The 27,897-nt window shown below is 36.9% G+C and overlaps 1 protein-coding gene across 2 annotated transcripts in view; it reads right to left on the reverse strand.

The window, feature by feature from the left end:
- Positions 1–27,897, reverse strand: part of LOC140138004 (alpha-N-acetyl-neuraminyl-2,3-beta-galactosyl-1,3-N-acetyl-galactosaminide alpha-2,6-sialyltransferase-like) — a 54,041-nt gene that overhangs the window by 11,127 nt on the left and 15,017 nt on the right. For both annotated transcript variants that reach the window (XM_072159833.1, XM_072159834.1), the window contains exon 4: positions 18,013–18,120. In XM_072159833.1, the coding sequence (XP_072015934.1) occupies positions 18,013–18,120 (108 nt within the window). The remainder of the gene's footprint in view (positions 1–18,012; positions 18,121–27,897) is intronic.

Raw genomic sequence — 27,897 nt, forward strand, 5'->3', positions numbered from 1 at the left:
TAGCCAATAGAAAAACAGTATGACTCGGGGTCTCAATCGCAAAAGCACTTCTCATACTACACAAGTGTGTCGTACTGTCCAATATCATTTACCTACTCTCTGTCATTCACTGTTCTTGTCTATATATAAAAGCTTTTTCTGTTTGTGCAATTATAGAAAACTGCTACATACAATTTGGAAATTTATGCAATACAAAACACTAAACAGATAAAATAATATTTTGAAATGACCATAATTAGGGGTAGAAAAAAGTAAGGAGTCCAAACTCCAAATGGACCCTCTTATCTTAAATCCAAAAATAGGGTCCATAACCAAACTTTTGGGATCCAAAATAGTCAAATATAATATTAACTTGTAAACAGTTAATGACTTGAACGTGAAATCAATAAGTGTAAATCAAACCAATTTTTAAGTTTACCTGACTTGGGGATCAAATCTCGACAGAGGTTTCTTGCCAATACAACATTTTACTAATTTGACCTCAGATGACCCCTGGTGACCCCCAAATGACCTTACCAAAATATGGCTCTAAATGGTGACTGTATCCACCAAGTTTCATGCCCATATGAGTTTTTACTAATATGACCTCTGGTGACCCCAAAATGACATACAAAAAATTTGGCTCTAAATGTTGACTGTACTAACCATGTTTCATGCCCATATGACAGTTTTAACTAATTTGACCTCAGATGATCTCTGGTGACCCCAAATGACCTTCAAAAAATTTGGCTCTAAATGTAGACTGTATTAACCAAGTTTCATGCCCATATGACAGTTTTAACGAATTTGACCTCAGATGACCTCTGGTGACCCCAAATGATCTTCAAAAATTTTGGCTCAAATGTAAACTGTACTTACCAAGTTTCATGTCCATATGACAGTTTTAACTAATTTGACCTCGGATGACATATGGTGACCCCGAAATGACCTTAAAAAATTTGGCTCTAAATGTTCACTGTATTAACCAAGTTTCATGCCCATATAACAATTTTAACTAATTTGACCTCAAATGACCTCTGGTGACCCGAAATGACCTTAAAAGAATTGGCTCTAAATGTTGACTGTACTAACCAAGTTTCATGTCCATATGACAGTTTTAACTAATTTGACCTCAGATGACCTCTGGTGACCTCAAAATTACCTTCAACAAATTTGGCTCTAAATGTTGACTGTATTAACCAAGTTTCATGCCCATATGACAGTTTAACCTAATTGACCTCAGATGACCTATGTTGACCCGAAATGACCTTCAAAAATGTGGCTCTAAATGTTGACTGTATTAACCAAGTTTCATGCCCATATGACAGTTTAACCTAATTTGACCTCAGATGACCTCTGTTGACCCCGAAATGACCTTCAAAAAATTTGGCTCTAAATGTTGACTGTATTAACCAAGTTTCATGCCCATATGACAGTTTTAACTAATTTGACCTCAGATGACCTCTGGTGACCCCAAATGACCTTCAAAAAATTTGGCTCTAAAAGTTGAGGCGGCGCAACACTAAATAAGCGTCCCATAGGATAACGTGTGATTTTGGCCTACTTCGAGCGCCATCCTGGCGTCCCTGCAATACTTGACAAAATAAATTTGGTATCAAATTAAAGCTCTATTTCTGTAGATTCCAAAACTTTTGTCGGCATATATCGATGACCGTTGACTTTTTTTTCGCTATTTCATGGTGCAAAAAATATGGCCTAAAATATACTAAATTCACCACTCACATTTCAAAATCGGAAGTTGTCTTCATCCGCCACAGAGAATTGCTTTTGAGATAAAATGTCCGTTTTTTTTCTGCATGTTATCATTGAAGACACTTGTCAATTCATATGAGCTGATATTGAGTGATTTAAAGTGAACATGTCGGTAGATATGGTCGCTACAATCTCATACTCACTATGGACTATATTAGCGAATTTCGTTCTTACATAAAATGCGTAGTGATTTAGTGTTGCGCCTTTATAAGGATTTAAAAGTTTTCAAAATCCACATTTGTCACTAATTAATTAAATTAGAGAAAATGTGTAGCTCAACGCCGAAAATTTCATGTCTCTGCGACATTTCGTTCAAGAGAAATGTTGTTTTAAAGATCAGTGCGAAACGCTGGAAAATCGCATATTTCGACTTTTCCTCCAATATGCGAGAGTTTGCACAAAACTCACTAAAACTAGTGACAGACAACAATTTAAGCACGCTTTGAACCAAGTTTAATTTCTTTTCTAGATTATCTGTCTTGCCATTTTGTTTTTAAAGCACTTGTTAATGAGTGTGAAGTACAAACACCCCCCGTTCAGTAGTAACAATTATGGTCTTTTTTTTTTTTTTTACTGAATATGCAGCAAAACGGCTTCATGCAGATTAACAATGCCTATTAACTTTAAAACCCATTTTTGAGCCTTTTTGAAGATTTTTGGATACAATTTCTAGACTTTGCAGGCGCCTGCTCGGCCAATAAAGCATTTTTCCCAATAATAATTCATCAGGGTGACTTGTCGTAATCCTTGCTTATCATCATGAATGAAATAGAACACATTTCATGACGCGCATTTCTTATTTTACGCGAAGAATGTAAAAAGAACGCGTTCATAGCGACGGTCATTACAAGGGGCGCAACACTAAATAAGCGTCCCATAGGATAACGTGTGATTTTGGCCTACTTCGAGCGCCATTCCTGGCGTCCCTGCAATACTTGACAAAATAAATTTGGTATCAAATTAAAGCTCTATTTCTGTAGATTCCAAAACTTTTGTCGGCATATATCGATGACCGTTGACTTTTTTCGCTATTTCACGTGCAAAAAATATGGCCTAAAAATATACTAAATTCACCACTCACATTTCAAAATCGGAAGTTGTCTTCATCCGCCACAGAGAATTGCTTTTGAGATAAAATGTCCGTTTTTTTTCTGCATGTTATCATTGAAGACACTTGTCAATTCATATGAGCTGATATTGAGTGATTTAAAGTGAACATGTCGGTAGATATGGTCGCTACAATCTCATACTCACTATGGACTATATTAGCAATTTCGCTTCTTACATAAAATGCGTAGTGATTTAGTGTTGCGCCCCCTTATAAGGATTTAAAAGTTTTCAAAATCCACATTTGTCACTAATTAATTAAATTAGAGAAAATTTGTAGCTCAACGCCGAAAATTTCATGTCTCTGCGACATTTCGTTCAAGAGAAATGTTGTTTTAAAGATCAGTGCCGAACGCGAAAATCGTGATATTTCGACTTTTCCTCCAATATGCGAGAGTTTGCACAAAACTCACTAAAACTAGTGACAGACAACAATTTAAGCACGTCTTTGAACCAAGTTTAATTTCTTTTCTAGATTATCTGTCTTGCCATTTTGTTTTTAAAGCACTTGTTAATGAGTGTGAAGTACAAACACCCCGTTTCAGTAGTAACAATTATGGTCTTTTTGCATAGGCCTACTGAATATGCAGCAAAACGGCTTCATGCAGATTAACAATGCCTATTAACTTTAAAACCCATTTTGAGCCTTTTTGAAGATTTTTGGATACAATTTCTAGACTTTGCAGGCGCCTGCTCGGCCAATAAAGCATTTTTCCCAATAATAATTCATCAGGGTGACTTTTCAAATCCTTGTTTATCATCATGATTGAAATAGAACACATTTCATGACGCATTTCTTATTTTACGCGAAGAATGTAAAAAGAACGCGTTCATAGCGACGGCCGTTACAAGGGGCGCAACACTAAATAAGCGTCCCATAGGATAACGTGTGATTTTGGCCTACTTGAAGCGCCATTCCTGGCGTCCCTGCAATACTTGACAAAATAAATTTGGTATCAAATTAAAGCTCTATTTCTGTAGATTCCAAAACTTTTGTCGGCATATATCGATGACCGTTGACTTTTTTTCGCTATTTCATGTGCAAAAAATATGGCCTAAAATATACTAAATTCACCACTCACATTTCAAAATCGGAAGTTGTCTTCATCCGCCACAGAGAATTGCTTTTGAGATAAAATGTCCGTTTTTTTCTGCATGTTATCATTGAAGACACTTGTCGAATTCATATGAGCTGATATTGAGTGATTTAAAGTGAACATGTCGGTAGATATGGTCGCTACAATCTCATACTCACTATGGACTATATTAGCAATTTCGTTCTTACATAAAATGCGAGTGATTTAGTGTTGCGCCTTTATAAGGATTTAAAAGTTTTCAAAATCCACATTTGTCACTAATTAATTAAATTAGAGAAAATTTGTAGCTCAACGCCGAAAATTTCATGTCTCTGCGACATTTCGTTCAAGAGAAATGTTGTTTTAAAGATCAGTGCGAAATGCGGAAAATCGCATATTTCGACTTTTCCTCCAATATGCTAGAGTTTGCACAAAACTCACTAAAACTAGTGACAGACAACAATTTAAGCACGTCTTTGAACCAAGTTTAATTTCTTTTCTAGATTATCTGTCTTGCCATTTTGTTTTTAAAGCACTTGTTAATGAGTGTGAAGTGCAAACACCCCCCCCCCCGTTTCAGTAGTAACAATTATGGTCTTTTTGCATAGGCCTACTGAATATGCAGCAAAACGGCTTCATGCAGATTAACAATGCCTATTAACTTTAAAACCCATTTTGAGCCTTTTGAAGATTTTTGGATACAATTTCTAGACTTTGCAGGCGCCTGCTCGGCCAATAAAGCATTTTTCCCAATAATAATTCATCAGGGTGACTTTTTCAAATCCTTGTTTATCATCATGATTGTGTAACAAAATTTGGGCCGAGTAATTAAGACAAATGTAGGGTATTTTTTCGCACTTATTTTGACGGTTAATTTAGATAACGAATTAAAGGAACTGTATGAGTGTGACTGCAGTATGATTTTTAAAGAGGACTAGCCTGTGTTTAGGGAGAAGTATGCTCCGCCAATCATTAAACTTGGTCATTTTCTGTGTGGTCTGCCTGAAAAACCTTATGATCTCTTCCCGCAAAATTTATGATAGGGCTGCTATTAAAAGGACATGTTTTGAACTTTACAAATTTTCTTGTTTATTTATCTTTTCGTATGGTGTCAAATCCATCATTTCTGCAATCATATTATAAAATCCTGGCATTGTTATCGATCAGTTGTTTCAAGTGTATTTTATGTTTTCTTATAGTGGTGTGCGCCCTTATTGTTTATCAGTTATGCAAGTTCAGCAAGGTCATGAACTTTGGTCACTAATATTATTTTGTTGTTGTAGTGTAAGACCCTATAAAAATGTGCATGCTTCCTAATATGACTTAAAATATTTGTGATTGTGTATTAAAATTATGTTTACATCAATGCCCGGTCCACTTACCCCGGGTAACACAACACACAGATAAAAGTGGAAGCCTTGAGGTCAAAAAGCCTGGGGTCAAATATTTTGAGGTCAGATGATGATGTGAATCAAAACAATGGCGAGTGACGTTGATTTAATGTGATGGAACCGGCCGTGATTTGCCGTGAAATTGCACTGATTGGACATGATTATGGATAATTAAACTTAATTAATCAGCTTGGGAGACGATCAAGATTCTTCCGAGGCTGAATTTGTGATTTAGTGAGCTGTGGATCTGGCCAGATGAAACCGATTAAAATGACGACTTTCAGTCATCGTATGAGACTCGTTGTGATTGTGAGACATGAGCATGGTGAAGTGTATCATTAATGTTGCGCTGTGTATACAATGTATGGAGCTGAAATGTAGATTGTGGCAGTTTTGTCGGTGGAAGCTCTATAAAGCGTCGGATTATAGAGCAGTCCCCGTTTGTCAGCGCTCAGTGGCGCTCTGCATTGGGAGTCGGCCTAAAGACATGTACACGTCTTGATACCTGGTGGATCTTGACAAATCATGAGACTGACCCATATCGTTTGTGGCGGATGCTGTTGTGTTGGTAATTTACTCAGCGATTTCATTTCTGCGGAGATTGGCGGCGCCTGTTGAGGTGTTTCGCAATGAAAAGACTCATACTTAAAATCATAATGACCTCAGGTATGCACTCATACATTCGTCAAATATTTGGACTCATTCGCTCTGAATTACAGCAGAGATTGAACAAAATCATAAACTCATTCTTCCAGCATTGGGACTCACACTTTCAAGTGAACAAATCAAGGCAGATCCACGCATATAAAACACCAGTTAAATTTTGGTATTCAATGGTTAAAAATCAATGACAGCAATCAGTAGAGTAAGACATGTAACAATAACATTGTAGATTTTAAGAAGCTTAAAGTGGCTATGATGACACTCGTTTTATTGTTCTTTATATATAAAAAATTGTTTATCTGCTCATATATTTTTCTCTCATGCTCTGCATTGTGTATTATTTTTCCCTAAATATGGTTTTAAATAACCAGCCCACGTGCTGACCGCTCGGATCCCCATTCTTTTACAAAATGGTGTCAGAAGTGGGATGATTTGGCGGTTTTGGTATGGTTGTATTTTATGCATGTGTTTGGATTGAAAAATGTTTGTGAAAGTACTGTCAAATAATGAACATGTTGTTTTGCATTGAAGTGACATTGGTTTTTAAAAAAAGTATATATTCTCATACATGTACCACTGCTTGGCGCTGGTAGCAGAGAGATTGTACGCTACGCCAATACTGCAGGACTCTATAAATTGTTGCCTATTTAGGGAGCAAGTTCTTTGAAAAACTGGAGGCCTTGTGCTGAAGAAATTGACTTTGGTAAAAATGGTTCTGAGCCAGTAATAATCAAATAGTGAGCCTGCTATAGATAGCTTTGTCAGATGACGAACAATAAATACTAGTTTAAACATTGTCTCATCTGCACTTCAGAAGAAGACTTAAGAGTGTGTGCTACGTACCACAATCACAAATGTTGGCATCGAAGAGTGGATAATCAATACCGTGGATCCCTGGCCATGGATTGATACTAAAAAGTAAAAAGGACACTATAGAAGTACCGGTATTCGTATTGTATTGGAGAGTGATCGCATGCGGCCACCGGCCGGGGCCGCCCGTCACGCAAGGAAGAGTTATTAATTATGATGATGGTACATTGTGAAGAAATGTTGTCGACGTGGTACAGGAATGAAAAAGTTAAAAGAAGTGGACGATATAGTAAGCCTACGGCAGTAAAAAGTTTGAAAGACAGTAGCGGTAACCAAAGGACACGGGGCATACATGTGTGGAGATCATGGGAGACAATGTAGACGCAACTGAGCTAAATATAGACTCACTTTTGTGTTATGAAGCAACTACATATACTTATGCTTATGTAACATGTTTGTATGTGCTCATTTATTATTGTGTACCGGCGCCGGTACTTGTATTAATCATTATTATGTCATAACACCGATCGTTAACTCTTGTTTTGTTTAACCCATTTTTTTAAAGTTACATGATGTGTAGCAGCCCAAATTTTGTCTCTTTTTGTTGATGTCAGCCTTTATGCCGGGGCGGCATCGTCTTCGATGGGGGCTCTGTAACAAAATTTGGGCCGAGTAATTAAGACAAATGTAGGGTATTTTTTCGCACGGAATTTTGACGGTTAATTTAGATAACGAATTAAAGGAACTGTATGAGTGTGACTGCAGTATGATTTTTAAAAGAGGACTAGCCTGTGTTTAGGGAGAAGTATGCTCCGCCAATCATTAAACTTGGTCATTTTCTGTGTGGTCTGCCTGAAAAACCTTATGATCTCTTCCCGCAAAATTTATGATAGGGCTGCTATTAAAAGGACATGTTTTGAACTTTACAAATTTTCTTGTTTATTTATCTTTTCGTATGGTGTCAAATCCATCATTTCTGCAATCATATTATAAAATCCTGGCATTGTTATCGATCAGTTGTTTCAAGTGTATTTTATGTTTTCTTATAGTGGTGTGCGCCTTATTGTTTATCAGTTATGCAAGTTCAGCAAGGTCATGAACTTTGGTCACTAATATTATTTTGTTGTTGTAGTGTAAGACCCTATAAAAATGTGCATGCTTCCTAATATGACTTAAAATATTTGTGATTGTGTATTAAAATTATGTTTACATCAATGCCCGGTCCACTTACCCCGGGTAACACAACACACAGATAAAAGTGGAAGCCTTGAGGTCAAAAAGCCTGGGGTCAAATATTTTGAGGTCAGATGATGATGTGAATCAAAACAATGGCGAGTGACGTTGATTTAATGTGATGGAACCGGCCGTGATTTGCCGTGAAATTGCACTGATTGGACATGATTATGGATAATTAAACTTAATTAATCAGCTTGGGAGACGATCAAGATTCTTCCGAGGCTGAATTTGTGATTTAGTGAGCTGTGGATCTGGCCAGATGAAACCGATTAAAATGACGACTTTCAGTCATCGTATGAGACTCATTGTGATTGTGAGACATGAGCATGGTGAAGTGTATCATTAATGTTGCGCTGTGTATACAATGTATGGAGCTGAAATGTAGATTGTGGCAGTTTTGTCGGTGGAAGCTCTATAAAGCGTCGGATTATAGAGCAGTCCCGTTTGTCAGCGCTCAGTGGCGCTCTGCATTGGGAGTCGGCCTAAAGACATGTACACGCCTTGATACCTGGTGGATCTTGACAAATCATGAGACTGACCCATATCGTTTGTGGCGGATGCTGTTGTGTTGGTAATTTACTCAGCGATTTCATTTCTCATGGAGATTGGCGGCGCCTGTTGAGGTGTTTCGCAATGAAAAGACTCATACTTAAAATCATAATGACCTCAGGTATGCACTCATACATTCGTCAAATATTTGGACTCATTCGTTCTGAATTACAGCAGAGATTGAACAAAATCATAAACTCATTCTTCCAGCATTGGGACTCACACTTTCAAGTGAACAAATCAAGGCAGATCCACGCATATAAAACACCAGTTAAATTTTGGTATTCAATGGTTAAAAATCAATGACAGCAATCAGTAGAGTAAGACATGTAACAATAACATTGTAGATTTTAAGAAGCTTAAGGTGGTTATGATGACACTCGTTTTTATTGTTCTTTATATATAAAAAAATTGTTTATCTGCTCATATATTTTTCTCTCATGCTCTGCATTGTGTATTATTTTTCCCTAAATATGGTTTTAAATAACCAGCCCACGTGCTGACCGCTCGGATCCCCATTCTTCTACAATTGAAATAGAACACATTTCATGACGCGCATTTCTTATTTTACGCGAAGAATGTAAAAAGAACGCGTTCATAGCGACGGCCGTTACAAAGGGGGCGCAACACTAAATAAGCGTCCCATAGGATAACGTGTGATTTTGGCCTACTTCGAGCGCCATTCCTGGCGTCCCTGCAATACTTGACAAAATAAATTTGGTATCAAATTAAAGCTCTATTTCTGTAGATTCCAAAACTTTTGTCGGCATATATCGATGACCGTTGACTTTTTTCGCTATTTAGCGGTGCAAAAAATATGGCCTAAAAATATACTAAATTCACCACTCACATTTCAAAATCGGAAGTTGTCTTCATCCGCCACAGAGAATTGCTTTTGAGATAAAATGTCCGTTTTTTTCTGCATGTTATCATTGAAGACACTTGTCGAATTCATATGAGCTGATATTGAGTGATTTAAAGTGAACATGTCGGTAGATATGGTCGCTACAATCTCATACTCACTATGGACTATATTAGCTTAATTTCGTTCTTACATAAAATGCGTAGTGATTTAGTGTTGCGCCCCCTTGACTGTACTAACCAATTGTCATGCCCATATGTCAGTTTTTAATAATTTGACCTCAGATGACCTCTGGTGACCCCAAAATGACCTTCCAAAATTTTGGCTCTAAATATTGACTGTACCCACCAAGTATCATGCCAATGTGATGTGACAGTTTTTACTAATTTGACCTTTGGTGACCCCGAAATTACCCTCCACAAATTTGGCTCTAAATATTGAATCTACCCTATCAAGTTTCATGCCCATATGATAGTTTTTACTAATTTGACCTCAGATGACCCCTGGATGACCTTGACCCATTAACCAATACAAACTTGTTCTGTCTCGGGTCATGATGAACCCACCCACCAAAAAGTTTGGGTCAAATAATAATTGCCCTTGTAAAACAAACTGGGACATCCCCATACCCCCCATTTAACATGTGCTTAATATCTATCTGTATCATCCAAGTATCCTCATCTTCAATGCAACGTTCACTATTTATCGCTATGGAATTATATTTACATGTTGAAAAAGGTAGGCCTAGGGTTGAGTTTCTTGACGGGATAATATGCAGGCCTGGGCGAGCGGCATGAGAAAATAAATGTTGGTTAATCCTGAAATCTGCCAGGTTAGTAGTTTTAATTTTTATTATATCGGTGCTGACAAAATGCACAACTTCCTCAACGTTTATAAATTGAAATGAACAGTCTTTTATTCATACTTGATAGGGGTTTATCGTTGAGTGTCTAGGACAAGATTACACAAATTTTCGCCTACATCATTTTTAGCATTTTAACTTTTTATTACTTGCTCTTTTTAATACGAGCTTTATGGGAATTAGTTCGACAACAACACCGATTTAATGAGCGTTAGGCCTTTGTCTTATAGTGTTAGGCCTACTATTACCGTTTTTATCAAATTTGTTGCGGACACAGACAAAATACCCAGCAAACACAAAACGTTTTCGACATCATTCGCAAAAGTTTATAAAAGGTTGTCAGAAAACGTTTAAATGTCGGGTTATATAAAGGGTATATTAAGAGTATAAAACATTTTCATAACCTTAAAAACATTTTTGATAATCTACTGCTCAGCAAACAAAAATGTTTTACAGAAAACGTTTAAATGTCGGGTTATATAAAGGGTATAAAAACGCTTTTAATAACATTCCAAAAACATTCTTGAAAATCTTGATACAAAACATTCTAAACAGAATTTTATTTTGGGTTTATTTGCGAAAAAATGTTTGCCCAAAATATTTTCAATAACGTTTTAAAAACGTTTTCATGACCTTTATATAACCCGACATTTAAATGTTATTAAAAGGTTTTGAAAAAAACATTTTAAGAACATTTCTGTGTTTGCTGGGTTCAAACATTTTAACATAATGTTATTTAAGTATTGACACAATATTTGGCAAAAATGTTTGTAAAAATAGTTTACAATAACATTTTTTGAAAACATTGAAAAATATTGTTGTATTGTGTTTTCATACAAAACGCTTTAAAACATTATCATGACCTTTATATAACCCGACATTTTAATGTTATTAAAACGCTTTTTAGCTAAACCAAAAGCCAAAATATAACTTATTTAAAACGCTTTTAAAACGCTTTTTGTGTTTGCTGGGTAGTTCAATAGTTTTTCAATAGTTGTAGGCCTACTTAATATTACGAGTCCTGCTGCACGCTGTTTTCATAAATAAAATAGTTGTGCAGTATAGGCCTATATCGCGATAAATATTATCTATCAATTCAACTGTATTTCTTTAATCATTGAATGGCAGAAAGTCGGGGGGAAATAAAATAATGTGATTTCCAACAACTTCATATCAGAATTTCGACACAGACGACTCTTGAAAAATTTTATTTTTTCCAAGTGGCATAAATTATTTCATGTCAGAATTTCGACACGGACGACTCTTGAAAATTTTTATTTTTTCCAAAAGTGGCATAAATAATTTTTTTATGCACCAAAAAAGAGGGCGATGGGTTACCGGAAACCTAATTTTATTTTTAGTAGGCCTAACAAGATGAGTCATACATCATAGTTTATTGGTATCACATTGATACAACCTGATTGGTCCCCATATTTTACTGCTAGAAAGCCGATTGGTCAAAAAGCCACTTGAACATTTGCCCACACATTGATCAGCCACTTTGACCTTTTTATCACGACTTGATCACGCGCCACGATTAGTGACAAGTAGGTCTATTACTAGTAGGGATTTTACGATTTCGATATTACATTCGCATGGACGGTCATTTTTTTTATGGGTCGCTAGGATTCTAGCGAGTAGATTTCTTGCAATATTTGGCTTATTTACCATCCAATTTATATCCTACAATGTACCTGTATATCATTAGCATATCAAGCGCGGCCCAACAAAAATTGTTTTTTGAGGTTTCTGATCGTCACGCTGAAACACTTTTAAGGACACAATTTTCTCCGCTTTTCCCAGCCATTTTGTTTACTCGTTGTTAACGACGTAACTGATTAGTCTCGACCCCAGAGTGCAACGTGGCTGTATCGCGAACATGACTTGAAGACAGAAACCGGCTGTAAAAGAGGTGGGTCATCTCGCGAGATCTTGTGACTTGCATTGTTTCATCTCGTAAGGTCGATGGCTCAAAAATTATCTTTGAAGTATCACAAATTCCAAGTGTAAGGTACTTGGATACATTAAACAGGATAATTATGATTTAGAAATCAGATCTGTGAGTACCAATTTTATATAAATTGACTCAATTGCAAAAAAAATGTTGCTACGCTTGTATAGATCCCAATGACACACACAGTGGCATAAGCCAGTCTCTGTGTACAAACGGCGTTCACGTTTCAATGAAGCGGCGATACCACATCGTTACGACTCTAAAAGCGACCGAGTCAATGGGGGGATATACTATCATGACTATTGGGCAACTTCCACTTGATTGGCCCTCAGCCAGTCTGAGATAGAAGTATAAATTCGTAACCAATGGCAACGGTCGGCAAAACCGGATATGCACGACTATGTGCACGACGATATGGTCCAACCTCTGGTTGGATCGCACGCAATACAAAGTTGCCAATGCAGATTAATAAGGTATAATATTGGGTGACTTTGTGAACGTCCAACTAAATTAGTACAATTCTGAATACTTCGTTATTCTTTTTGTAGATGTCGACTACCATTCAAATTTAATAGGTTTCATCATTAGCACACACTTGACATATCCTGAAAGTGTCACTGAAAAAAAATACTTCGCTTGTCTGCTTTTTTTTGTATACAAGAAACACATGAGACATCTGTTTGTGTGGACTTTGTGCAAGGAGCCCAAATCCCCACAAATATGATATCTAAAATTTGTTTCAATTTAAAGTTCTGCTGTTATAATATGTTTGTGAAATTATAAGGCTTACAAAATTAGGGTGGTTACAATTAATATAACATTAGGTCCCTCTGGTAAAGGAAGATATTTTGACAAATAACAAAGAAATATGTTTATATGTTTAATACCATACAGCACCAATTACTAATCTAGTCTTTATCAGAATATATATTTTAACTAAATGAATTATTCACAATTGGAAATATATAATGTACATTGCATTGCATTTCTTGTATGAAATTATTATGCTCGCAAAAATGTTTGTTATCAATATTTTTATCAACATCAACATGCAATCCTGTACTTCCTGCTCACTACAAAATATCACAGGTCAAAATTCACTGGAAATTATAACATGTCTGGCTTCATGGCCTTATCAAATAGGCCTAACTAAATATCAGGAATACATGTGTGTTGACCTGTTATTGATAGAATTTTTTTCAACCACCAAATTCAAAGAAATAATTTGCAATCAACTGAAATAAGCTTTTTTTGTGGATATTTATTGAACCATGTCCTAAAGAGGGGATGCTAGAATCACAAAATGCCCAAATAAACCAATCGGTTTCAGGCTTAGTTAACCCCAAATGCAAAATTAATATCTTTAGGAGTAATAAACCAACTGTGAGACAGTCAACATATACACATATCTCGTAAAATCGATGACATGAAATTCTACAATGTGTTATTGCATTTTTAACCAACTGCGAGACAGTCAACACATAGAAATCACATGTGTCTCTAAAATCAATGCCATAAAATTCTACTAGACGTGTTATTGCATTTTTGATCAAATTTGTTGAATAATAAAAATAATAAACTTTTTTTGTCATGAAACGCTTAGTGTTGAATTGCACCTGCTAACGAACCCTATCAAGGCACATCAAATCTTACTTAACTGCTTTGCCTACTGAAATTGAAATTCACATTCAATAACATGTGTCAAATGTATTCATGAATTTAGTTAAAGAATATAACACAAGGGGTGCATGAGGGTAGGTGCACACTCTCCATAAATTGGCAAACGCTCCGTGAAATTAGTCTAAAATATAAGCTCCAAAAATCAATTGTAGAGTAAAGGTCTATTTTTGGCTAGAATAAAGAATTCCCTTGAAAATGCCTGCATTTGGAAAATTTGCACCCCCATGAAAAAAAGTTTTGGCTACGGGCCTCCTGAGTACAACATAACATGTCAATATCATTTGGATCTATCTGTCAAGTATAAATGAACAGGCATATTTTACATCAAGACATCTAATGCTTGAAGCTATTTATGTGATGGAATCAAACAAAATGTATCCAGAAAATTGATTTAAGTTATACACAGATATCCCGACAGATATTTTGTTTGTTATTTTAACACAAAACACAGTCATATCTCACAAACAATTTTGACGGCCGTATCAGAATTTTAAGTGTAAATGGACTATTCCAGTAGAAACCCATACTGCCCCACAGAAGCCATTACCTTAATCTCCCATACAGGGAATGTAAATTTCAAAATAGAACTACCTGAATGTGCGAACCCATTTGAAATCTACACCCCCTTCAAATTTAGATTTCAAATGGGTTCACCCATTCAGGTAGTCCCATTTGAGATTAAGGTCATGTCTTCCATATAGGGGTGTGGATTTCAAATGGAATAGCCCTCTATGTATAGGATGTGGAGATGGTAGACATCAAGATCATTTTGCTGTAATCAAGTCACATACTAGTGTATTTTCATGTATGTAATATTTGGCGATTTCCCAGTTTTGAACTCTTCACTTGTTCTTAAATTCATGATTTTGATTTTCCGCACATGAGACAGATGCATAAAAGAACATTTTTATTTATTTTTTATTTTACAAATTCGGCTAAAAATACATCAAAAAGCAAAGTAAAATTACGCAATACATACAAAAGGAAATAAAAGTAAAAATAAACCCAATGGGCTAGCCAGGAAGAGTCAGAAGCATCAAGACACTGTCACCAAAAGGTGTGACTCCTCCAACATATTTGGGTGTTTCAATTTTCATGTTTATAGCTCTGTTGAGCGCGTAAAGCACAAAAATTAGTGTTAAGCAAAAATTCCACTTTTTCCTGATATCAACCTGTAAGGTCATATCATCAGCTACTGCCATCTCCTTTCTAGCTGCTAGTAGCATGATGATCAGCTGAAGAAAAAAATTGTCAGTTTTAATTTATTTTTGATAACTCCCAAGTTGTGAACCTGTACTGGCGTTAATAGCAACCTGATGACAGGATGCTGCTACAGAATATGTAGATCAGGCCAATATTTCAATTGAATTGGCAGTGACTTGACACAAGTGAAGTGCTTTTATTTGATCCCTTTCCTGTTTTTCAATTTGGATGACTGGTACACTTTTACTCTATTGAATCCATTTGATTATCCACTTATAAATAATTATAAGACTTAAATTTCAAATCAAAATGAGCTATTTCCACACAAATTATAGTGTTCAATCTAAGAATTCATTTTGTGCTGATGAGACTATATTTTGTATAAATAAAATGTTAATATTACAAATAAATAAATTTATCAGGGGTCTGAGAGTTCAGCTTACAGCTGATTTCAACATTTTCTATTTTGATTTTCAGCTTTTTGCTGGAGCCAGACCTATGAGTCTAGTCTTGCTCTGGACAAAAGTACAGGAGCTTCCCAAATTATTAGCTTGTTGCATCAACCTTTTTATTCACACTCCTCGGTTCTGAAATAGGATACCTCTGTAATCATGCATTAGGACTCCGGGTACTCCCGACCATACTACATGTTTAATAATAATACTGATAAAAAAATCTACATGAAGCCCATCGCATTTTGCATGTTGTACTTTACTGGTAAGTAATACAATGGTGGTCTGGCATCCGGTGGTCATTAGTGTGGTCAAGCATAGACAGGATTCTCTTCTACCGTCTATATGCCTCAAGTGGTCATTTAATGAGATACTGTCAATGCAACTGATTTCACTAGTATCTTAATTTTGGTCTGTATCGCGTCAACTATGCACAGCATAGTGAAATTTGAATGCCACAATTTTTTATTTTTTTAATATATGAGTGTGGGTCAATTTTCTTCTGCTGGGGTATATGGCTTTTCCCTTTATTCATAGATGCAGATTTGCATAAATAGTGTTGGTTTTGTTTGTTTGTTTTCCTTTCTTTCTATTAGATTTTTAGTATGTGTGTTTGTTTGTGTGCATGGGTGGGGTGTTTGGGTAGGGAGAATATGTGTGTGTGGGGGATAAGCAAACCCTGGTGGCACAAGCATGTGCATACTGCAATCATGCCTATGAATGAAAGCATTATATGTTGTGGGTGTGGGGATGTGTGGGGGTTGTGTGGGTGTGTGTCTATAATACAATCCTTAAATTTACAGAGATCTGAAATGAATTTTTCCAATTTATGGTACAAAAATGAAATGCTTGATGTACTAAATGGAATTGGGTCAACTGTCCCAGTCAGCGAGTGATTTCTAAAGTATAACAAGCACCTTCTTTATCAGAACTGGTAACTCTCATCCCCTCCTATCTACTCTACCCAGGGCTACCAACAATTTTCAGTCCTACTCCCTATTCCAGAAAAATATTATCCTGTTTTGCCAAATGAAACATAAAAAATAACTTCTTTCTCTAATTAAACCATTGGTTTTTATGGGACATGTAACTACCAGAGTTCTGGGGAGCCAATGTTGAAAAGTCATACAATTTTTTCTTAACCATTGGTTTCTATGGGACAGGAAATGGTCAAAAGTTGCAGGAAATATCTTCAAAAGTTGCCCAATTCGGCAACCAAATAGTGGGTTTGGCAACCCTACTACCCAACTAGGATGATAGAACCATACCAGCCAATTTATCCCCTCCTGACTCTTCCCAAGTGATGAATAAACTAAGGGGTGAAATCTGGTCCTTGCACTATAAATGATCTGGTTAAGGTCAAAGGTCATGTTCTAATTTTCAAGTTCAAATCCATGTTTGTCTAGACAACGTCACTGTGGTTACCAGTATAAATATTGACTTCTTGCTCCCACATGTGCTGCTACTTAAATAGGCATACCAATTACCACAGATTCATATCCACAGGAGACAGCCATCCTAAGGTGAACGTCTCCTTTGTTTAAAATTGGTTCCTGTTTGTTACTTGTATGTGTGTGTGGAAGGCAAAATCCCACAATTTGTTCATTTGAATGGAGCAATTTTGCAAGTGTAATGCTAAATTTCTTGCACGATGAAAAGGCAGTGATGACATATTTCCATTTTACAACTTGATTCACTCAGAGGGGCTTTCAGAGTTAGGGGGGCTTAATGGCTAAAACTGCCAAAAAACGGCTGATTTTACATTCATAAGTCCGGGGCTTCAGCCCCCAAAGGACCCCCTCCCCCCACGCCAATGTGATTCACCTAAATTGGTGATGAAAAAGGAAAGAAGCGAACAATCTGACCGTACCAGTATAATGTGCATGTTAACTTCTTTGTGAAATGTTATGCACAGCAAAAGCAAATATATTAGGGATTACAATGTTCCACAATTCATGTGTATACACATGACAGGACCGTACCATGTTTAAGTCGTTCTGTTGGGCCTGACATGTGTGTTACATGTACTAACCAGTTGGAAAAAAAAACCACATTTTTCCTGTTGGTCATGTGAAAGAAAATTGTTAAGTGAATTGTACTGACCGTATCAAAACATTGGTACACACCAGTTTGGATTTTTACTGAAAAGTCTGCTGGTTCTTCCAAATACAAAATTAAATCCTCTTTGTTTACCAAAATGTATAGTTTGGCCTTTTATAGCATTAATCTACTAATAAGGTAGATCTTGTAATGTATTTTGATGTGGCAGTCTTCTCCATAACCAATAGAAACTGATGAATACCAACCATTTTGATACAGCATATACCTGTTACAAAGTAATTATAAAGGTTTAAAAACTGAACACAAATCACACAACCAAAGCACTGACACTCAGGATCTGTGAGCCATACTTACTTGCAGTAATCATCACTAATCATGCCATACATATGAATATCATCACATATATTCCTTGCTAGCTGGATGGTAAACCAACCTGTTGTTAGCCAAGACCCAGATGTTAACCTGCACAAGATAGAAAATACAACACAAATGATTGAAAATGATTTATACATACTGGGAGATAATTTCCTCATAATATTTCTTTAGATAAAAAGAGGTAAACCAGCCACCTGTGAATTAGGAGAGATTATAAAGTCAGTGCAAATTATTTTACTGTGTCATCTTCATATCATGGGAGAATAAGTTTTTTATGCTTTGACATCTTGAATTCATGCTCTCAAGTATCAGAAGAACATATTTCTATGTTGCATTCAACACTCAAATATCATCTTTAGTAATTTTTTATCGTCACATCTTCTGATTTTTCACTTACAGCTAATGACTGGTCCCATTATAGCTGGATAAGAGAATTGGGCTGCATGTAAAAATTAACATTTTTTTTTCTCAAGTTGGAAGAATTTAAAACAATAATGATTGCTTTTATTTATAACAAATTTGTGATGCAAGAAGAGATGTAACAAAAACAATGAAATTCTACTACTCATCAGAGTGTAGTTTGAAGTTTGGTGACATTCAAATCCCTGGCCTAGTTGAGATAAGCACTTACCACACAATTATCTATGCCCGTGTAACGGGGCATAGATATTGTATTTGTTGTGTTTAGTCTTCGGCTTCTCCTTCTCCTTCGCCTTCTCCTTCTTCTCAAGATCAGTCCTTTGCACCCCTCTAGCTCAGGAACTAAAGTAGCCCCTGGGCCCATACTTGGTACAATGATGGCCCATGACCCCTAGATACATCCTAGGGTACCCCCGACCCCAAAGGTCAAAGGTCATGGGCTACAGGGGGCAATATGTGTAAAATTTCAAACAGCTCTAGCTCAACTACTATAGCGCCCTCAGGGTTCATACTTGGAACAATGATGGCCTATGACCCTAGAAGTATGCTATGCTAGCCGCAACCCCAGAGGTCAAAGTTCATATGCTTTAAAAAGCAAAATAGGTACGACCGGTTACAGTGTATCATAATAGGTAGCATTTTGGTAGCTACCTGTATTTGCAATGATGAAGGCTTCAAATATACGTCCAAGACGCACAATGGGGTTAAGAGGTTAACCACTTAAAGGGACACAATGTTTTGGGATTAAAGGGGTATTCTCCAGTCTGGTGGTGTTTCAGAGAGAGTGAGGGTCTGATGGAGTATAAGAGAGAGTGGTGGCTTGGTGGGGTATTAGAGAGAGTTTGGGCCAGCCTGGGGGTGTTTTAGAGCGAGTGAGTGTCTGGTGGATTATAAGAGAGAGTGAGGTTCTGGTGAGGTATTAGAGAGAGTGTGCGCCAGTCTGGTGGTGTTTTAGAGCTAGTGAGTGTCTGGTGGAGTATAAGAGAGAGTGAGGGTCCAGTCTGGTGGTGTTTTAGAGCTAGTGAGTGTCTGGTGGAGTATAAGAGAGAGTGATGGCTGGGGGGGGTATTAGAGAGAGTATGGGTCAGCCTGTTGGTGTTTTAGAGCGAGTGAGTGTCTGGTGGAGTATAAGAGAGAGTGAAGGCTTGGCGGGTATTAGAGAGAGTATGGGTCAGCCTGTTGGTGTTTTAGAGCGAGTGAGTGTCTGGTGGAGTATAAGAGAGAGTGAGGGTCTGGTGGGGTATTAGAGAGAGTTTGGATCAGCCTGGTGGTGTTTTAGAGCGAGTGAGTGTCTGGTGGAGTATAAGAGAGAGTGAAGGTCTGGTGGGGTATTAGAGAGAGTGAGGTCCAGTCTGGTGGCGTTTTAGAGAGAGTGATGGTCTGGTGGAGTTTAAGAGAGAGTAAGGGTCTGATGGGGTATTAGAGAGAGTGTGGGCCAGTCTGGTGGTGTTTTAGAGCGAGTGAGTGTCTGGTGGAGTATAAGAGAGCGTGAGGGTCTGGTGGGGTATTAGAGAGAGTGTGGTCCAGTCTGGTGGTGTTTTAGAGAGATTGATGGTCTGATGGGATATAAGAGAGAGTGAAGGCTTGGTAGGGTATAAGAGAGAGTATGGGCCAGTCTAGTGTTATGAGCATTACATGTATATCAAAATGAAAGTTTAAAACAAGGGGTTTCACATGGTGCTCACCAAGTTTTTGTTTGTGAATAGGGGAAGGGGGTTAGGTGTGGTCATCACGGGCATAGATATTCGTGTTTGGTCAAACACAACTGTGGTTTCTAGTTCATACTGTTTTCCATTTTACACTGAAAGTGGATATTGAAAATGAAAGTAACTTGAACACGACCCTATGAATATAAACTATAATTTGATATTTTGTACAAATAAGTTTGCCTCCTATGACACACTCCAATAATCTTAAAATCGGTTTGGAATTTTACCATGAAAATCAAATGTGCTTGGACTCTAAATATAATGTATTGAACCAGTTTCTTTCTAATAACTTCTGTACTTGTCCCTGCCCCCTCCCACACCACACCAACCCCTACACAAGAACAAACACACTCAACCATGAAACACTCAAAGACAATAACACAAATGCAAGATATTGTGTTTTTCAAAAAGAAATAATTATGCTCTGCGATTAATTGGGTTTTACTTGTTAACACAACTTGCAAATCAAAATATTGAAAGTAGTATAATATTTTGGACTTTGAACTGTAGAGAACATAAATAACCATAATTTATTTGCTTAAATCCCAATGTAACAAACACATAAATGCCTAGATATCAAAAGCAATTATACTTATAAATAGAAATCAAAAGACGTGAACTTTCATACACTACATTGTATACAGCAAGCAACAATTACAAATCCTTGTACATGTAAAGTTTTTGGAGCTTTTTTTAGAAAGCCGCTTTGGTATTTTTCCGCTTTTTGTTTGCATCGGTGTGCACACTGCACCGTATGTATACATGTACTTTGGTTTGTTTGTCTTTCTGTTGTATTATTTATCACAAGAAATCGGACTTAGCAATGTAAGGTACCGAGATATACAGTTACTCACTATGGATCCCAGTAGCCTCATCCCAATAGCATTGTTCAATAACCTTAATGAAACAATAATAGGGCAAAATGTAACCTCAAGTTATAGGGTATGAGTTTTTTGTGCCCAAATTTTCAAAGGTCATTCAATGAATGTACAAATGTATTGGGGTTAAAGAACTTAACCCTGATAGATGAGCATGTTGTGGCTCCTAGTGACTACAGTTTTTAAAGTGAAAATTTTGAACTGTTTCCCTTGTTTTCAAATTTGCGATTCTAAGTTTCTTAACACTTACCTATACATTAAAGGAATATATTCAGAAATAAATGTTGTGCAAAAATGTTCACTTATGGTATAGTGCTCTCTCCCAATATGTACAACATTCTACCTAGTTTAAATCTTTCATACTTCATCATTTTTGTCATCATCATCATTATTACAATTACTTAAATGACCTACTAGTTGTGAAAATAATCCATAATTTCCATTGCCATATTAAATTTCTCTCCACGATATCACTATCAGTATCACCTATGTAGCTATAGCCCTACTACAGGGCCTTATTTTCTTTTTTTTACATACTATATACTCCGAGACATCATGCTATAAACTGAGAACTGCTAAAAACCCAGTGATAGCTCACAACCCACTAACCGCTGTCCCTACTACAGGGCCTTATTTTCTTTTTTTTACATATATACTATATACTCCGAGACATCATGCTATAAACTGAGAACTGCTAAAAACCCAGTGATAGCTCACAACCCACTAACCGCTGTCCCCGAGAAATTCTCGGGGACAGCGGTTAGTGGGTTAAGCAGTTCTCGGGGTATAGCGTGTCTCTGAGTATAGCATGTAAAAAAAAGAAAATAAGGCCCTGTAGTAGGGCTATGTAGCTAGGTGACTGTGCCATTCCCACCAGCCAGCCAGTACTTGCAGTGTTTCCTACTCTTGTTTCCTTTTGATGGCAACCTATACCTCCCTGTATCAAATGATTTACACCTGCTTGCTTACAGTGGCACTAACATCAAAATGGCACAACATTTTTCACATCAGAAAGGAACAGAATAACTAAGCCTATGATAAATGGTTATGTTGGTCTTCATTCTAGGTTTAGGTGTTTCAAGTGCTGCGCCCAACTGCGTGCACACTATTCTATATCAATACACAATGATTAAAGTCTAATTTTTTTCACCAATTATAGACCACTTGGCATCATTGTTTATCAACAAAGGCGAGGGACAGGTCTGTCGATATGCTTGAATGAACTGCTACACTGTTCAATGGCTTTCTTTTACTATATGAAATTGGGGGGATTTAAAATGCACGTGCCCTGAGCAAACTATGATGCGTACGCCAGTCACTGCAGGGGAAAGAACAATGCAAAATGCCATAATTTGCACGCATACTGCCGGGCAATGGACATCACATGTCAAGTGGTCTATTTATATAAGCTGAACAAACTTTAGCCTTATGAATCAGTTCCACTATAAAGATATATAATATAGTAAAAGCATTAAAAAATACATTTTCAGTGTAGTGAATTCTTCACATTTATAATGTACATAAACCATGTGTAGAAAGTATTCCTCACACACAAACACACAGATCTAATCAATCAATGTGTCTAATCAATACACTCTACTTGCTCCTCTTTTAGCATCTCTGAAAAATTGATCCCTATCTTCTGCATCACCTGCAAGCATTTCCCTTTCATCTTTTTGCAAATGGTGGGTGAAAATTAACAGGAAATTTCTTGTGCTGGATGTGAAATACATGCAGGTGATCAATTGTTGCTATCTTGCATTTATTATCCATTCAGATATATTATTAATGATTTTGAATTTTATTTGCAGCTCCAATAGGTATAACAGTACAACAACCCCTGAAAACAGATAATTACACTTTTTGTCAGTTGTCATGGCTGCAGCAAGGTTGAAAATATGGGGCGGACGTCACAAATGCGGGGTAGCAGAAATACAATATACGAGGGGGTATCAAAAAGTTTTAGAAATTGCCCAGAAGTGAAAGAGCTATATCAATGAAATTTTGTCAGTGCAATCACTGGTCCTTATGTACACTATGATGCAAAAATGGTCTCATAAGAATGTTTACTTTTTTTACAGGCGCTAGATGTCAGTACCTGCCTAGTCTTTGTCAAAGACGACTCGCTATCCCTCCCGACGATCCTTGTCAAGTGGGAAGGAGCGGCGGTCAGCGACAGCGAAGTCGCTGAGCGACGAGAAACGAATGCGCGCATCGGCTCCGTGTCGGCGGCGCTATTTTATTACTGGGTATTTTTACTGATACAATATTTATGTGGGAAAATAACCAACGGGCCTTTCAGAAAGGCTAGTACCTGCCTATGTAACCGCATAACCAGCAAAATGGAGACAATTGAGGCATGTAGCATGATTAAGTTCCATTTTAAGGGTTACAGTGCCCAAAAAATTTGTGATGAAATAAAAATTCATTTTCCAAAAAGCAACAGTGACAATATCACAATCACCACCGAAGATAACTTTCATTTCATCATCGATTTTCTAGGCACTGCAACCCTTCAAATGCAGGATCTTAATAACGCTGCTTGCCTCAATTTTCTCAATCTTGCAGTTTATGCGCAGTAACTGGGGCAGCAGGTTATTAGCATCTAGCGTCGCCTGTAAAAAAAGTAAACATACTTATGAGACCATTTTTGCACCATAGTGTACATAAGGACCAGTAATTGCACTGACAAAATTTCATTGATATAGCCCTTTCACTTCTGGGCGATTTCGAAAACTTTTTGATACCCCCTCGTATAGGCCTATGCCCAAATTGAAATCAAGATAAAGAATAACATTATAAGTAATTTCTTCACAATGTCTACTGCTTTTGCCTGCAAAGCTGAAATACTACACTTTATAGCAATCAGTGATTCAGATGACATTGAGGAGGATAGAATGGCATGTGGGTGTGGTGTGCATATAATGTGAGAGGGGTGCATTTGTGAAGACCTGCAAACAAGGCCACATATGCGAAAATAGCAGAGCAATGAGTATACACCGCCAGGGGTAGCATTAAGGCCCAAAAGTTGGGGGTTGTTTTCCTGTGTTTTCACTCCCGAGCTTGTAGAAAATCAAAATACATGGGGTGAAAATTTAATCTCAGGGGTGAAAAATATGTTGCAGTGTAGTCAGGGGTAGGAGTAAGGTCCAAAAGTAGAGGGTCAGAGTTCACCCCTGAGCTTGCACATTCTCAATATATGGAGGGTGAAAAATTAATATTTTTTAAATTTAGGGGTCATTCACCCACGATCGGGGGTTAACGCTACCCCTGTTAACACCGCAACCGAGAATATTTAAGGTTCCCTGTATCTACCGTACCAGCATGTTGTAAATAACATAAAAATGCATGCATAGATGATTGTGCCTTATTTGCCGCGTAGGGTCATGATTCAGATGGATAGCAAGTGTGATGGGTTCAATGGTTTGGAGCCTGGCTTCAGGTGCGCAAGGTCCATTGCTACATAAGAAAAAGTCGTAGCTCCTTGTTTGAAGGGCTTTACAAGTAGGGGTGTGTGGGGGGGTGTGCATGACAGAGGAGGTGGGGGTGTGTAAGTTTATGTTAGACAGCCATTTTGTCCCTGCTTACACTATTAAAAACACATGTACAATTGTACATTGTATATCCCCGCTAATTAATAGGGTAGGGGGCGTGTGTGTGAGGAAGTTTGTGTGAAGGAGGGGCATGCTCCACATGAGGGGTATGCTCCCATGATATAAATGTAAAATTACATGTGCCCCTCTCCATACAAATGTATACATTGCAAATGTGGTGCGATCAAGATAATTTGTTACTACTAAACCAAAAATTGAACTTAGTATTTCATTGTTGCATTCATCATGACAAAATTCTATTGGGAGTCAATTCTAATAGCATTTTCAGTAGCATGACAAATGACTTATGGCACTTAATGGTAACAGTGAAGAATGGGCCATAAAGCCATAAAACTCAACACTGTTGTGACGGAAACGCATATCCCAACTAGGATTTACTACCAGGATGTAACCAACTAATCATTGCACATAAATTGAAATTGATTTCAATTTGTACAAATTAACAGAAACAGGAAAGTAAGAATAGCAGAAATAGCCGATTGGGAATGCAAGGCTCATGCAAGGTGTCGTTCCATGTGGAGCAACTGTTAAATACAGTAGAAATAGATTACAACATTTAGAAGATTGACATGGTTGCCCATGAAAATCTGTGCTAAAGGCACTAATCAATATGAATGCACAGGGAAATGAAGAAATGTAGGGGAATATTTATTTGTCTTTATTGTTACTAATTTTACTTTTTGGCAAGGGGAGGCAGATTTCTTTTTTTCTACTTTCTTGTTTCCTTATAATTATTATGAAAATGTGGAACATACATGAAAAATGTACAATTTAGAAATGTGGAAAAACAGACAACATCAACTTTAGGGTTATTGTATTGCTATATATAATATGTATTGCTACATTGCAAATTTTGTCAAAAAAAAAGGAAAATCCCCCACCCAATGTAAATAATGAATACTTCCTATTTTGAATTTCCCTCATACAATCCCATATCTGGCACTGTTGCTGCAATGCCCTTCCTCCAGGTAATCCCATATATCCCATTCACACTAAGGCCAAGAAACAAATTAAATTGTTTGGTTGTCCGGGTTAGGAGCAGGCTGGCGGAGAATTTTGTTTTTACAATGTATGTAATTTTCCAAACTGGATAAGTAGATGAGTTAACTGTTTTACAATCTTTAACATCGTAACTTAAAATGCAAACATTCTTAAAAGTGAAAAAAAAAAATTCAGCAACTTCAAAACTTGGGTATTCTTTCATGTAGTACAGACACACGTGTACAAAAAAAACTTTTTTTGTCATTTTGTGAGCAGTAGAGGACAACATCAACTTTCATTTTTCTATTTTTATTATTAACTTTTCCCCTTTCTGATTCATGGACCCTGTAAATGATGGCATCAAAACATCATGGTAATGTATGCAACTACATGCATTGCATACCATAGAATTCCATCTGCAAGCGCATGTCTGTAATTTGTAAATGAGGGTTTTTTGACAAATGAAACGAAAGGCAGACACCCTCCACAAAAATATTATTTGCAGTTCCGAACAAGAATATTAGTAAAACATGTGACTATACAAATATGTATTGATGTAAGACCAATCTATTGCAATGTTTTTGTGTCTGCCTTTCGTCCCATTCATAAACTAATATCCGCATTTAGATGGAATCAAGGGTGAAAATAAGTGAGAGATGGGCCTGTTTGAAATGGCCCCTGGTCCCATCTTAAATTTAGTTTTCTCATGAAACTGAAAATATCAAATTCAAAGCAACTACTTCTTTATATTTAAAATCATCCAGCACATGGTTCATCCAAAGTACCCCCTGCTTCACTCCAAATCTTGGTGAACCAGGTGCTACTTTTTTGCCAAAGTGGCCCCTGGATCAAGCTCTCTTATTTTCACCCTTGGATGGAATCCTATGATGTTGAGCTTGATCTTAATTGATTCATACTATCTAATTTATACCTCAGTAGCCCCAATAATTCACACACACACACTTCTATAATGAAAAACAAAATTACCAACCATGATGAAATTCTTAATGGGTTTACCATCAAACCTCAACTGACTTTAAACTTGACAAATCCAATGAGTCTTTTCACTTCAATAACAACATGTCACATTTTATTACATATTACATTTTCTTTTCTTTCTTTGTTTTTAAATGTATTGTTCAACATCTGCTTGAAATTACATTACTTCCTAGTTTCTATAGAATTTTGTAATTTCATGCTGTATAAAATCCAGACCTCAGCTGTAGCAAATTTTCTGTTTCACATGAATGTGACATTTATTGGATTCTGTGTAATGATAAATTCTGTCCACATTTCCTGTTTATAAGAATTGAACTGACATTTACTATACAGCCCATCATAGTGACTCCGGCAGCATGCATTACAGATATGCGGAATTTTCCAAATAATAACAGAATATCCAACAGATGATCTAGAAATCAGCAGCCTGCTTAGTGTCAAGTCATAGGTGTGTAGCAGACAATTATTCAAAAGCAAGCACAGTGGGGAGGGGGCTACTTGAGTTATGTTTTGACAGAATGTCCCACCCAAGCTTCAAAGCCCATCTTCATTTGTAACAGCAATTTTTACTCAAAAACTGGGAAAAATTTGGCATTTTGGGGGTGATTTTTTGTTTGTAAAAACCTACCCCATTTTTGCTGATTATGGAAAACCACGCCAAGACAATAAAACGTTTCTTACATTTGAACCTATGCCAAATATCCTGTTCTATGAAAATGTATAATGTAATTTACTATGGTTTCAACCACACTGTGCTTTATACACTGAGGTAAAGACATCCTTTTTTCTGAGAAGTCATACAATGAACATAATGCATGTTGAGAGGACTGCACTGATTAAAGGCCCACATCAATGACATTGAAAGAATATTATTACATACAGACATATGCGTAAGTTGTCTTACCTTTAAATAATAATTGAACTTCAATGGAAAAGGTTAATTATGAGCCAGGGGAGTAAAATTTTAAAATGGTATGCCAAAAATTGCCCTCCCCCCGTTGCACATGCCCTATTTTTTGGTTACCGCTTGGAAACTTTTGGAATGGTCTAGATATGATACGAGTGTGGCGAGAGGAAATTTTGCATATTTGAACATTTCTGTAACCTTTTTATACACTTTAAAATATGTTCAGTTCAGTTTTGTTTCACCACATACCAAAATAAATAATATGGTGCCCTGTAAATGTGTGCCAAAAATTGCTTGCCCCACCCCTCTTGGCCTGCGATTGATAAAACAATAAGATACAAAGAAAATATAAATTG

The sequence above is a fragment of the Amphiura filiformis genome, chromosome 17, assembly GCF_039555335.1.
Source record: "Amphiura filiformis chromosome 17, Afil_fr2py, whole genome shotgun sequence".
NCBI classification, from domain to species: Eukaryota; Metazoa; Echinodermata; class Ophiuroidea; order Amphilepidida; family Amphiuridae; genus Amphiura; species Amphiura filiformis.